This window comes from Sycon ciliatum, chromosome 3 (assembly GCF_964019385.1).
Source record: "Sycon ciliatum chromosome 3, ocSycCili1.1, whole genome shotgun sequence".
Taxonomy (NCBI): Eukaryota; Metazoa; Porifera; class Calcarea; order Leucosolenida; family Sycettidae; genus Sycon; species Sycon ciliatum.
In genome coordinates this window covers 2,386,532-2,402,001 of record NC_088645.1, presented here as the reverse complement: position 1 = coordinate 2,402,001, position 15,470 = coordinate 2,386,532, and the positions used below count along the sequence as shown (strand labels likewise).

The 15,470-nt window shown below is 44.9% G+C and overlaps 1 protein-coding gene across 2 annotated transcripts in view; it reads left to right on the top strand.

Moving 5' to 3' along the window:
- The window catches only part of LOC135811213 (E3 ubiquitin-protein ligase TRIM71-like), a 233,073-nt gene that overhangs the window by 161,115 nt on the left and 56,488 nt on the right, over positions 1-15,470 (top strand). For both annotated transcript variants that reach the window (XM_065324404.1, XM_065324405.1), the window contains one exon: positions 10,156-10,293. In XM_065324404.1, the coding sequence (XP_065180476.1) occupies positions 10,156-10,293 (138 nt within the window). The remainder of the gene's footprint in view (positions 1-10,155; positions 10,294-15,470) is intronic.

Sequence of the window (15,470 nt, the reverse complement as noted above, 5' to 3'; positions counted from 1 at the left end):
TAACTTTATGTTGATACTCACAGCAATTTCACTCTTCCTGCAACATTGGTTATCAACCTCCCTCTCCATTGTCAAAAATGAGTATTACCTCACCCTTTCAACATGTGACTATATCAAATGTTTAGCATATGTATCCTCACAAAATGTTAGCCAAGTTCGTTTCCCTGGAGGTGGAGCCTACTCGGGAGGAACTTCAGGGTCCATTGAAGGCTTCAGAATGTACCAAGCACCTACCTTTTCAATTAAAAATGCTTCGACATGTATATGCTGTGGTCGACCTTTTCTGGCAAGCTAAGCACATGTGATGTCATCAGGTCTTCCTCTCTTTGGGAAATTCCAAAAAATATTTCCTACTCCACTCAATAATACTTGTGCATGGTTGTTCTTGTTGGAGAGGTCTTCTGTTACACCTACCATACCTTTGTTTAGCCATCAGAACCATGACCTGGATAATGAGACTGGAGTGCCTCTGTAACCCATCACTGCTGATCCCATACTATACCGGGATTCTAGATGACGACCAGGCACTGAGCCCGTAGTATTACGTGGTCATATACATGGTGTGTTGATGAGAATTTGCAGGGCAGGTGTATGTTTAGATGATTGTTATGTGGTTAGTTCTTACTCAATTCTCACAATCAAAATATTATGTAGGTCGAAAAGAATGATCTCAGCTTGCGCTTGCACCAATCCTTGAGTTAATGGATTTACTATTCGTTGACTTATGGCGCTCGACAGAGACGCATATCCACACGCGGTCCAATATTTTTTGCACATTGCTTGGACACTTGATATTCCTTGTTTAGCTCTTGTGGGTGGAAAGGCTACCTGGCCTGCCCAATTAGCTGTCTTGCCAGTTCAAACTTGCTCAAAACTACTCCTGGTAGTCCAGAGATTGACCGCCCCTGTGATTATCGGCCTCTGCTTGGCGTTCGCGCGTGTACAATATTCAAACATTTCGTACTCGTTCAACGCACAATAGGAGAGATATCACAATGTCCAGCTCACTTGGCCAGCTGCTGTCTTCTTCTACAATATCCCACATGCCAACTAAGCAATTTACAGCAGAAAGCAGCCTTCTAGGCTCAACAGTAACTAAAGGGCCACGCCATTTGTCTTCCGAATCAAGAGAAAACAGGTTCCTGACCCGCCTAGCGAACTCAGAAGTTCATGCGCGAACAAAACGACACTCAGGGAAGACAACCAGAGGATAGTCCTCTACCTGGGAAAATTGCCATCTAGCCTGGGAAAAATCCAGGAAAGGCTTCTCGGGGCCGAGTTTGACAGTGACGACACAAGGAGTACTTCAGAGTGAAGCGAAAGCTGCACGACGCAGAACAAATGTTTCTTGAAGGAAAGGCAGGCATGTGAGGTACGAGCGGACAGCTTGAAACAAGACGCACGCGATCAGCGGGTTCCCAGGGCTGTCTGGGCTATCCAGTCACCAAAATCCACGGGAAACCATGGCCTACTTGGGTTCTGGCGATTTGAAAATTCAAATGTTCTTGCCATTGAAGCCCGATCGAGACTTTCGGCGGCCATATTGTAAAGTGGCGTGAAATCGCACAAAAAACAGCCGTGCGCAGGTAAACAGCGGCTCGCCTCTCGCCTTAAAAGCACCAATGAAAAGTAATGGAAGCACACACAACGCTTATTGTTACTCTGTACTGGCCCTCATGGAGCGATAGGAATTACCGAATTTCAGAACTCAGAGTCAATTTGACGTGCACTCTAATACCTTTCCGGTTTGGAGCCATCTCTGATTTGATGCGAACAATTGGGCAACTTGGAGGCAATGGGCCAACACAAAGGAATGGCTCATACCGTTCCGGTATCGAACCATTCCCTCTACCCCGTAGCAGTCAAAGGATAAAATAGCGTCTTGTGCCACTGGATGACGTACATGTGAGAGTTGGAAAAGCAGAGTGATGTTACGGTGATTGATGGTGACTGAATAGTTGCTGATTCCACTGTCCATTTTTCAACCTGTTGCACATGGGCACTGTTGACCTCGCAGCACTTGAGTAGATGCGTTTTATCAGAAATCACTACGTCCGTTGATTGACAAGTCATCTTGAAACCAAACAAGCAACAAGAGCCTGTACAAACACACCAACACGGCCCCACTCAGCATGGTCATTGTTGAGGCGAGGTCGAGAATTTGTGAGCACTCTCTTCACCTGCCTAGGGATAAATCATTAGCACAGATCGCCATTTTTTACAATTTTTTAACATTTAGCACATCAACTTCTCCAATGGCTTCCACCACACGACAACATAAATGATTTGATAAGTTATATAAATTCGAACTTCACACCAGGGAATGGTCTCAAACTGTGGATAGTGCTCAATGCAAGCGAGGCAGAGCTTCATCACACACAAGGGGAAAAACAGTCAGAGATCAAATTCCATTACACAGTGTTTCACCGTTCAAGCAACGGATCATCAGATGGATGATCAAACAAAGTATGATACACTGGTTATATACTCAGAAGGTGCGAACTCCGTCATTATGGAGTGTGAAAATTATCACTATGTCGGGTCCCGGGTGTGACAAGTCCATTGTTCATGATGCATTGTACTGAGTGCCTAGGTGCTAGATGAGGGTGATGATATTGCGGGGTGTGACCAGCCCATTTTTCATGATGCATTGCACAGAGTGCCTAGGGAAAGGTGATAGCGCAGAGTGGTGCCATGCCAGGTAACAGATATAGAGGCGCTACCAAGGCCATAGAATAATCACTGTCCTTATGTGATGGGCACAAAATTTGATAGGACATACTTGCTTTCGTGCCTGCATTTTGACACAATCTCATTTCACTTGTTCAGCCTAGTGCGGGCGTCGGTTTCGAGGATGTGATACTTCTCGGTAGTGCAGAGGCCACATCTCTTGGACGTGTTATCGAACGAGGTGGCCCTGTCGCGGATCTTCCAGTCAATGACGTACTGTCTGTTGTCCCGCTTCATCGACCAAACATGCTTTGACAATTCGGTGGAATTCTCATAGCGGTCATGCCTGAGCGTAGTCAAATGGTTGGAGTAGCGAGCTTTGAAAGGCGGCCCAGACATGCCGGTATAGACCTTGGCGTTACGAGTGTCGTCCGACACCATGGCCTGGTAGATGACGTTGTCCGCCTGGCACTTTCCTTCGAGTGGGCACGAGTTCTTGATCCTGCAGTTGCAGTCCTTGTCCGGTGTTGGTGGGTGCAACACTTTCTTGTTGTGGGCCTTAATGAGTCGGGCCATATTCGGCATGCAGCTATATGCGATCTTCACAGTGTTCCTGTTGAATAATTTGTGCATCTTGCTGCCCTTAGGGAAATGCTTTTGGACGAGGCTTAGGAACCGTGCACCGATGCCTGTGGCCACACTCGCACTATATGGCGGGTTGAACCAGATAACCCTGCGGTCACGATTTCTCTTCTTGGGACGACTGCCCGCTGCCGGTGCCGGTTGGTCTTCATCAGGGAACGACAGTTCACTTGCGTGACCGCTTGCGCGTAGGGCGTCGGCATAAAGCGGCCGCGCTTGCTCGAAGACCTCCTTGGTGCATGAGATTGATACGAGCCGCTTGTTGACGCCAGCAGGTATGCTCTCGATCACGCTAGGCGGATGGTTGGACTTTGTGTTGACATATAGTGGCGTGTCGTTAGGCTTCCTGTAGGGCTTGTAGATGCCGGTTGCGATGTTCATGGTAATGTCGAGGAAGTTCACGGCTTTCATGTTGGTATCTATTGTTATTCTCAGGCCGAGCTTCCTGAATGGCTCAATAACATCCTTACGGACCCGGTCCGCGCGGTGGCCAGTAGCATTTCGGAGTATGGCCAAGCCATCATCCCTGTAGAGACCCACGTTTTCTTTCCCGAAGATCGGCACTAGCTTACTGAGGATGAAAGCGCCAACCAACTCGCAGGCTTCCGCCCCATCATGCCATCCCATGGTAACATCAAAAATCTCGTCTTTGTCCTTTTTCATCCCTGCTCGACCACCCGCGAAAAGCAGTGATTTTCTGGCGTGCATCACGATATCGACGTTGCTCTTTCGGGTGAGAGCATTACTACTTGCATGCTCCAGGGCACTTTTCAGCAGTTCCTCGGAAATGGACGGGTAGAATTCAACTATGTCGAACACGACGAACGTACACTCCCTTGGGTTCTGGATGCCGTTAAACCAATCAATGACGGCGTGCGTGTTCTTCCATAGATTGACGTGGCTCCGCAGAGGCTCAGTGACGGACTCCAAAATTTCCTTGCTCACAACGCCTAGCTGGGGTTTGGTGGGGTTGATGAGGCGGCATGGGAGTTTCTTTTCAAAGTTTTCTTTGTGATCTTTTAATGTGATGAATGCTTCCGACTTCGCCAAGATGTTTACTCAGTCATCAATCTCCAACCGCTCAGCGATAACTTTGGCTTCACTATTGATTTCGTTGTCGTTGTGCTATCAGTTGCATGTTTATACGTTTTAAATTCCAACTTCAAACTTCAAACTGTATAACTGTATAACTGTATAACTGTATAACTGTATAACTGTATAACTGTATAACTGTATAACTGTATAACTGTATAACTGTATAACTCTATAACTCTATAACTCTATAACTCTATAACTAATACAGCGACGAGGGCGCAGAAAGAGAGGAAAAGTTAAACAAAGAAGGACACCGAAGAGCTGAGAAAGGAAGAACAAAGAACAGGCAGTGATGACAGTGGGGGTGAATCATGACCAACAATCTGAGACCAATATGATTGTACAGAACACACGTCAAAAGACCAAGGCAACCGCACCACATACAAATCACGCCCTGACGACCCAGACTCTTGCGTGTACCACATACCATAGGTGTTACCCATCACACCAAACTCACACGTACACTAGACAATGTATGACATCAAACAACAGACTCTACAAGACAAGAACCATGTATAATAAAACGTGATAGTAATAAGCGATCCTCACTTGTGTTACTGCTAAAAGTCGTATTAGAGGAGTAGACTGCAAAGCATCTTACTGGTTGTGCTCCACCATGTTAATGAGAGTGTGCAAGTCGCTTTCCAACAATAATGATCTCCTACAGCTGTGAGCCCTTGGGTGCCATCGCACTCTGTGGAGAAGTCTATGAAAAAGCACAATGAATGTGTGCTGCCCAACTAGAGAATTGACCAGACTTCAAGATGATACATGAATCGTTTCTGGGTCTTTTGTCCTCCCATATGCTTCAGCAATGATGTGCGGTACTATTCAGGTCTTATTGTTTGTTGACGGGAATTGGATATCTTCTTTAAAATAATGTTTTCTTCTCTATGCGCTGCATGATCTGATTCTACTTGCTGGTTTACTGTAAGAGTTGAAAGTGTGAAGAGTCTAAAGTTTAGCAATTTGCAAAACATTCCCACTTAGCACGCGCAAAGTTTAGCAATCCTGCCATCACACACCTGTCTTCTACATCTCTAGTACAGAGGAGAGAAGGAATAACATGCGTACTAGTAGAACGTTTATTGAGTTTAACAATGGATTCTTTCTTATGAAAACGCAAGACTTTGTGCCCCATTAGAAATTCAACTCTCACAGTATTCGAATTCTTTGGCAGTTCATGTTCATGACCACTGATGCTGCAGAGAAATTGCAAAAAAGCGTGGTAGTTAAACTGTACATTCGCTGATCCACAGAACAACTGTTCATACTCATGTATTGCTCACTGTCTCTGGTGTCTCTAGTGTTATCACGATCATTACACACACAGTCCTGTTTGTCTGAGCCTTGATATTGATATACAGTCAGACCTCGCATAACCGCACACATCTGTTTTCCACAAAAAATATCCGGATAGGCGAGGGAATCGAACATGCATACTGTATGTATGCATGGCATGTGCTGTAAATCGGCAACCAACCATTTTCTTCCGGATGGCGAGGGATCCGGATACAAGAGTACCGCATAAGTGAGATCTGACTGTACCCAATTTATGCAATGAGATCTATGAATATGTGTCTGCATGGGGGAAGCAGACACACAAGGGCAGGCACACTCTATGCTCACAAGTGCTGCCATGCGTACATCAGTCAGTATAATTGCCTGCAAGACCTCTGATCCTATGACATACAGACTTGACTCGAGATCCACTGCGCATAGTAGCAACTTTTGGAAACGTTCCCTATTACATGAAGGGATCATGAAAAGCTGCTCCTCCAAGTCTGTTATTCGTGACGTGCAATTAATCATACATTGATGAACTGCTGTACTACAAGTGTCCACTGCTCATAGCAACACATGAAACAGCACTCCAACAATAAAACATTGCCTAGCAATCCAAAAATAGAGATGATGGGTTAGCCTTGAGGCTAACAACAGTTAGTGATAAGAATGATGCACTGCTCTCTATCGCGCGCTTCAACTGAGTTTGCTTTACATGTGCATTCAGCGGTTGCGGATGTGCTCCCAAACCGCCTTAGTTACAGTAGACTCGGACGCCCAAGAACGTAGCGCCCAAGAACGTCCAGGCTGGAAATCTAAGAACGCCCCAGCCTGGATTTAAGAACGAACTCCAAGATGTTTAAGAACGCAACGTTTTTTTGGTATTGCACGTTTTGCAAGCGGATTGGACCTTCATGATCTTGTCCGAGTACGAAAAACAAGTCCGCAACCACAAACTCTTGTCGGGTCCTCGCGAAAACATCACCCAGTGCAGCGCTACATACTACACGTGCATGTAAAGTTAAAGTGTACAACCGGTACATGTAGCGCAAAGTGCATTGTACATGAGTCATCGGTTCCGACCGTTGGAATGCACTCCCCGCTGCAGTCCGCTTATGCTCTTCACTGCACCTATTCCGTAATTCAGTACTTTCATTTCTAGGGTACCCTGTAAGAAGGCCTTAGGCCTGTGGGGATTGCCCTATCAAAAATTTGATAATAATAATAATAATAATAATAAGCGTCACGGGTCATGTTGGACGCGTAAGAACGCGAAATAAGAACGTAGCCTGGGGCGCTGAAAAATAAGAACTTTGCTAGGCTGGCCCTCTGAAACCGCGTTCTTGGGCGTACGAGTCTACTTTAGCTCTTGCTGCGTTGACTTGGGCTCACGCTTTCCTCTTTTGGGTCCCTGAGCAGCCATGCATGGGATTCTAGGTGCCACCACCCTCCCATTCACACTATACTTCAAGTGAGAAGAGCTTCCATTAACTGGTGTCTATGCTGCTACTATCTGTGCTTAAATTGCACACTATTGGTAAATTGTTTTGTGACGTAAATAGTATAGTCATTGCATCCGGTTGCAGGTTTCATTGCCGCACAAGCATGAGCGATTGATTTGGTTGTTTGCAATGTCTATTGCTTCACCCTGGTTGGCTGTTTGCAACGTGGATCAGGAACCTTTTCACCTGGTCCAGGGCAATGTTGCGGCTCACTCATGAGCAATTGCCTATTCGCAATGCCAATTGCTGCACCAGTTAATCGAAACCAGCACACTGGTGTAGCCAGACTATGCTTAAGCCATGTTATGAGAATACACGGGTATGCAACAACTTCACTCTGTGGCTTTCCATTGCATGTAGTCCCTCGGCTATCTCTAATGTACCTTAGGACCTGATTTCAACTTTCATCAAAATGTGACGTTAAAGTTACTCAAAGAAAACGCGACCGCAATCGTGAAGGCAATGAAGTCAAAGACGAAGTCGATCTTGAATTTTTTTGTTTGCAGGTTTGATCGATCAATCGATCAATTGTAGGTAGTCAGAATGGCGAGTAACGATGTAGGATTGAGTTTGTCGGTGTGCCGCATGAGGACGCATCTCTCCTAGATGAGCACGACGAGATGTTTTACTGCGATGTCTCCCCGGGTACGATGACAGTGACAGTGAACAGCTCCGTCCGTCTGACAATGACGAAGATAAGAGTTACAATGACTTGGAGCAGGAAGGTCCGCGTGTCGAGGAAACCCTAATCACCGCAGAGTAAGTGGACTGGATATCAATCGGATGCAGCTGCCCTGGTGACAATCACTTTGCTGCACTTGACAAGGACCTCTTGAAAATCTTGTCATGTCGCACCGCCAGCTGAAGCGCTGCTCTTGCCAAAGTCACGCCAACTCTTCAAAAAGTACGGACTGGATGAACTGGCTGACTCAGTGACTGCGAGATTCGCAAACCCGGCAACAATTATGATACTGCATACATGTACATAGCCGAATTGGACAACTATAGTGCATTCTACAATTATAGAGAATTCAAGGTACTTGCAAGGCTAATATTGATTTGAAAGTTTGTCACATGAAAGTCTACATACTAAAGACTTTAAGTACATTGTCCAAATAAAAGGCAATTTCAAAAATTTAACCCCTAAGGTCCATTTACTGAGATCATGGCTCAATTGTTAATGGAGAGGTTTTGCATTCCGAATTTCGGAATTATTTTCGGAATTTGGCGGCAGGAGTCGAAAATGTAGTTGAACTTTCGAAAGTGTGGTGGCGAAAATGCATGGTTTTCCGAAACTGGATTTTCGGCTCTTTCCTGTTTGGGAGCGCATACACGTATTTGAATATTTTTTCATGTGTGTATTTTTGTTTTCTACTGCTCTCGCTGAATATAATTATTTGAAAATTTTCCACGTGTGTAGTTTTGGTTTTTGCTGCTCTCGCTGATCTCGCCATGCTGACTAGATCTTCTCACACTCCATCACACTCTATCTTCCTTTGCCATGGAGCCTACTGACAGTACAAGACAGTAGTTCGACAACCTCGTCTTCAGCCGTTGGATCACTCGGTCCACCATCAGTCCGTCCTCGTCTTCGAACCGCGCCCAGATTCAGTTTGACCTGCACATGGATTTGATTCTGCTCAGGCAACCCCTACATGTATTTTGTGCTCAACCCCTTTGTTCGCGCCTCTGTGGGATCCGAGGAGACTGCAAAAGTTCTAGCCTTGTCTGACCCAAAATTTGCTGGTATCACCAGGAAGTCCGTCAGAGAACACCATGAACACACGCTGCTTCTGTTGGACCAGCAGTCCTCAAAACCGAATATGCAAGATTCGGTTGTAAAACGTTTTCGGTTTTGGCGCCTTCGACTCCCTCCATTTTTTTTGCATGGCAACCCTTGGAAACGAAATCGAATCAGATTTTCGGAATGCAAAACACTGAAAATGCCGTTTTTCGGCACGCACTTTTCTTCGGAAAGACCCAGTCGAAAAACATTCCGAAATTCGGTATGAAAAGCTCTCTAATAGAACCACCATCATAACAAAAAGCCGAATTGCCAGGTATGAAAGCTTTTTTTTCTTGGAAGAACAAACAAATCATGAAAAATTTCACTAATTATGTGATGGACAAAGAAGAAAAGGGGATAATAGTATAGCGGTTGGTGATGGACAATGATGGAAATTCAAAAAACCTAGTTATTGTACAGCTCTCATCAGGAAGAAAACATTGTTCTAAATAACACAAATTAGGCCAGAGGACTAATATTTTGAATTTCTTAAGTGAGAAATAACGCCTGTATAAAGGCTATCATCCGCACCCTGACACTCTCCTATCTCAACTCACTGCCTGACACTCTCCTATCTCAACTCACTGCCTGACACTCTCCTATCTCAACTCACTGCCTGACACTCTCCTATCTCAACTCACTGCCTGACACTCTCCTATCTCAACTCACTGCCTGACACTCTCCTATCTCAACTCACTCCCTGACACTCTCCTATCTCAACTCACTCCCTGACACTCTCCTATCTCAACTCACTGCCTGACACTCTCCTATCTCAACTCACTCCCTGACACTCTCCTATCTCAACTCACTACCTGACACTCTCCTATCTCAACTCACTGCCTGACACTCTCCTATCTCAAATCACTGCCTGACACTCTCCTATCTCAACTCACTGCCTGACACTCTCCTATCTCAACTCACTGCCTGACACTCTCCTATCTCAACTCACTGCCTGACACTCTCCTATCTCCACTCACTGCCTGACACTCTCCTATCTCAACTAACTGCCTGACACTCTCCTATCTCACTGCCTGCACCTTCACTTCCCGTGTTGTACCCCTCTGTACTCTCATCCTCCCTGTCCAATTGCCTATCAAGCCTGCTGCAACACTCTGTTCACCTCTTTGTTGACTGTATTCCTTGTTGTTGTGGAAATCAAATGTGTTTCTCTTCCAGGTCCTACATCAGGATGGGTCTTACGTGAAAACGATTGATAACGGTGCTATCGGTAGCCCGTATGGTGTTGCAGCACTGTCTCTGCCCCAGCATGGTATTTGGTATGCTGTAACCGATATCAATCACAGTTGTGTGAGAGTAAGTTAGTGCTTGTGTGGTGTTTATTGCTGAGATTTCTCAGAATTCTAATTTGATGGTTGCTATGATTAGCCCCAACATGGACTTTTTCTCTGTTCTCACAGCAGAGCAAGTAAATAGGTACAGCATTTGTTTCGTATCTGTACGTGTGGTGCGAAAGGTGCCATATATTTTTCTAAAACTCCTCCTTTTCCCAACACAACACCAGCACAACACAAAAACCTCTAGGAGAAAAAAATTTGTAGTACAGATAATGCAAGTTAGCAGTGAAGAGAGAAAGAGAAGAACAAGAGGAAGAACAAAATCACGAGCACTTAGTCCAGGAAAAGACACGTGGAACAAGGCATACAAAAGGGGGGCAGAACAACCAGTAATATCTCGTCGTGGCTGAAGCAGCTAATGCAACGACAGCCACCACGAAGTGCATGAAATAGATCTGAACATGAAGTGAAGAAAACAGCAACTCCAACAAAGAAACAAAACAAGATCAGCTACGTGACTAACCACAGCGTAAACAGCATTCGGCCTTTGAAAGTGTCTGCATTGATATTCACCATCATCATTGTGCTCTGTAGCCGATGACACACATCTACTCACCTGCCCAATACAGGGCACAAGAGGTTCCTTCGAGCATTGAGGTTTTATTCCTTCTGGCAGATGTTTTGGTCACTAAGACTTCATCGGAGAAGGTTGAGTTGTTCAATGGCTAGAAAAGAAACAATCACCTAGTTTATACTGACTCTTCCATGACTGTATGAACGTGAGCTAAATGAGACATGCGCTAGAAGAGAGAGCCGATGGTGCAGTGTAGATAGGGAGAGCATGGGGTTGATGCCAGGTGAACTACAAGTACTAGCATGACTGCTGTATCCATGCTATGTTGCAGTATATGTGCTGTGTTGCAGTATCCGTGCTGTGTTGCAGTATCCGTGCTGTGTTGCAGTATCCGGCAGTAACTATCACCTCTTTGCAGAGTGTCCCATGATTTCAGAAACCGGTTAACATTTTAACATCTTGCATTCACACTTCGAGTATCAAGTGCACGCTCATCAGCGCACTACCTCTCATTTCAAGTGCCAATATAACATATTTTAACGAGTGGAAGGTTCGATGGACATCTCGTGCACTCTACATGGCAGTAGTGAGTTAGGCAATTGAGAATTCAAGTTGGCAGGGAAATTTCGAGCTCCCATGTAAGGAGCAACACACATTTACCCAAGTATCACTTAAGTCGCACCAACATCTTCTTCACAGTATAAACTAGGCGACTATTTCTTTTCCAGTCATTCAACAACTCAAATTTCTCTGACGAGGCCTTAATGATTGAAACAATTGTCAGAAGGAATAAAACTTCACTGCTGGAAGGAGTCTCTTGTTGCTGTTCTGTGCAAGCGAGTGGATGTATGTGGTCGTCCACAGAGTGTAATAATGGTGGTAAAATAAAAATGTCAACGCAGCTACCTGACTATCCACAGCAAAGACATAAGCAATGACATCATCAGTCACGCTAGAATTCCGCATGCAGCCTTGCAGGCGCTGGTAAAATGGATAACACGGAAAGCACGAAAATTAATAACACAACAAGCGATCGTGGTAGGGAAACAAATAAAATTCAAATAAACTATTTCAAAGAATGATGGAAAGTGAAACGACTAGCACTAAAATGAGAACAGAACTCAGAACAAGAACAATGTAGGCCAAGTGGAAGCAGATAAGGATTGGTCTGGCCATGCCTAAAGTGATCATGGGTCATATAAAATCTTGTAGGACGCATCACGCAGCTTCATAAGTAATAAATTGGTTGTGAGCAACACTGGCTCACAACCAATGTTGTATGGGTCATATAGTTAGTCAATCATACACCACTGGAACAACGGCCAAAACCTGGCACTTACCCGGTATGAGTGTGGCTGTGAGGTTGTATCGAAACCACGGAGTAGAAAAACAACGGTTTTACAGTCGAAATGGTTCATTGACCCAGTTATTTAAATGCAATTGAAGCCTGCAGAAGTCACATCTTGAACAGTCAGACGAGCATGTATGCACGACTGTTCAAACGCCGAGTTTGGGTAGACAGCCACTGCTGGCAGGGACATTTTGGCAGAACAAGCAAAAACAGTAACTTCCCGGGTACGACGGGCTTTTCGAGTGCTCCAGACACAGTCGTGAGTCGGTTAAGTGTCAGGCCAGTCGACAGGAAGCGCGAGCTCCGACATTGGGAGAATGCAGTTTCTTCCCCTGACTCAGTGTAGTAACATCTTAGCTCGACTTCCAACACACTCCTCAAAACATTTCCTACCACTCCTCAATGGCTGAAAGACTTCCAAACACTCTCTGACTAACGCTTCAGTGCTCGGGATCAGCTATCAGTTGATCGACAGTTATTTTCCATTTTCGATGTGATTTTTCCAAGAAAAAATATCTGGGCCAAAAAGTTGGTCCGGCCATGGCTGGATCGAACAGACCAGTTCCGCCTGCCCTTCAATGGAAGCAGACTACGGATGACGCTGCATTGAGGTAAGAGGCATGACACACTCATGATAAATGGCACCACAACAAATACTTCCTCCGTTAAGCAGAACTTCGTTGCGTTTTTACAGTTCAGTTCGAATCATTCTATGGCTATGAACACGCTTTGCAGAGTGGAAAACAAGGCAGCATATGAACAATATTTACTTGCAGATGTCACACAGCTCGTTTTAAAGCAGTCCAGCTTCACTCTTCGTCTCAATCTGATGACAACTCACTCCCTGATGACATTGAGTCTGCATCCTCTCTGACTTTCGCCGCCAGCGCTGCCATCTTTTGTTCCGCAGCCTTTACAAGTTTCCAAGACACGATTATTTTGATTGTGGAGATCGCCAAGCTCTTCGCTCGAAATGTGAGCTTGACGACCTCAACGGTGGCACTGGTAGTTGTGGCCACTCTCCGGAAAGCCATGAAAGGAGCCATACAGACCCAAACAAACCCTCACCATCTTCACAGCTGTGTAGTCGTGCCAGCACGTTTCCACACCCTGCAGAAGCTCTTTTCTGGTTTTCTTCGCCACGAGTGACACGTCTGTCTACAGGCTGTGGAAGAACGCCAAGTCGCAGACATTGAGATCAGGATTTTGCGCCGACTGAACAACAACCTGAATGTCGAATGCTTTTAATTTCCCCTGTGCTGCGAACACAAGTGCATTGATTTTGGCTGTGTGCGGATGCCCACCATCGACTCAGCCTGAGCGCTGGCCGGCTCCTGGACACTTCTTCGAGCCACGCGGTCTTTCAAACTGTTTCTCATTTTTGCACTTTGGTGTCATGCGCGCTTGCCTGGGGTTGTGTTCTGGTGACATCCTGTCGAGAAACGGTTCTGCTTCGCCGATTTTTTTCAAAGGACTCCACGCTTTTCGGAGGTTCAAAAGATTGTCAGAACAATGGACGACAACCGTCAGCTACCCTATGTAGGGGATAGATCACTGACATGTATGTCTAATGTCGACAGAAATTTCATTACAAGAACACTAAAAGCGCAACGAAGTTTTGCTTAGCGGAGGAAGTACATATCATAATATTAGTTTCTATACATATTGACATTGTATTGTCAGAAATAGTCAGAAGAATGCTGATAGCTCTAGTGACATCCAACATCCGGATATTTAGCTCATCATCACGTGTATGAGTGAATTTCTGTAATGACAAACTATCACCTGCAAAATTTCCAATTTCATTCAAGTTGGATCTCGTTTTCACTGGTTGGCCTACATGACCCTCTATGATATTTTCGCAGAGGGACCCTCCGTTCATTGGCTATTGGACAAAGTCAAATATCTGCCTAAAGTATGCACTGAAACAAGGAACAAAAATTAATGACTTGCACAAAGATCTGAGCTGTGAGTGAGACAGAGCAACTCTCACCTAGCTCAGTGCACCCAGCATGCAGCAGTTATTGTGCCTGTTAACATCGATGGACACGAGTCATAAAGTACAGTCCATGTGGCTTTACTTTTCTGAACTTTCTACTAGTTCTTCTCAATTTAAGTCGTATGATGCTTCAGTCTGGTATGAAGAGCAAAAATCAGCCATAGTTTTGCTATTGTTGATAAGGAAGAGGAGTCATACTCGCAGACACAACGAACAACGAACAAAGAACAACGGGAACGGGTAGTTGGGAAGACATTTATTATAGATGAAGAGACGGTGACAAAGACGAACGAAGCAACTACATTACGAAAGAGAGAGAGAGCGAGATCGAGTGAGTGCGGCAATATGAAGGTCATGTGTAGCTATGGCAAACATGGGCGCGCAAGTAGCTACCCAGGTCAACGGAACAAAAGTTGACAAGAGGAGAAAAAAGGTGAGTACGAGTGTGCATGCAGGTCAGCTTGGAAAAGGTTGTAGAACATACGGTAGGATGTACCTAACACTATTCTAAATGGAACAACAGTAAAGGATAAAAAAGTTCATCTGAACAACCCCAGGACAATCCACAATCACAGGAAATGATTATCCAAGTAGCTTGGTACAATCCAACTCGGTCATGTGGATGATTCTGTAAGTTATCATGGGAAGCATATTGTTCGAAATCATAAAAATTGAAAAATTGCAGTTGTGAGAGTGTTGGTGTTGTTCTTAGGTTTAGCAGTAGAGAATCTTCAGTGTACAATCATCTGCTAGCTAGTCCTGATCGTTGCGATTCGTATTCCGACTCTTGCTTCACTGTATTGTGCCGTGGTCGTCAGTGTTGTGGACTACAGTTAAAAGTTTTGAAAGCCATATATCAGCCTTTGTACAAGCCTAATATATGTGTACAGAAAGATAACATAATATGGTTGAAAGTGTTCACGTAATGTGTCGGGTGTGGTGTGGTCAAGATTGGCCTTTGGTTTTCTATGCGAAATGTACTGCTGTTTTGTTTTCTCATTTTGTCCTTCTTTCTTTCTCTTGTTTTTCATTTGCAAGTTAATTGTTAGCACACACACTCGTGATTGCTCTTGCTTTTTAAATTGTTAAAATTCACACAAGTACGCACTAAGTGAATTTCACGGTTCATGGCCTATGCACTGTCATATGGCTGGGGTTAGATGACTTTAAAAAATGAAAGAAGATATACAGTGGAACTCTGCTTTCCGACCAGCCCGACCACTTGCGCTCGGTCCTTAGTTTACCTTCATAAGCGCGAATTCAGGACTATTC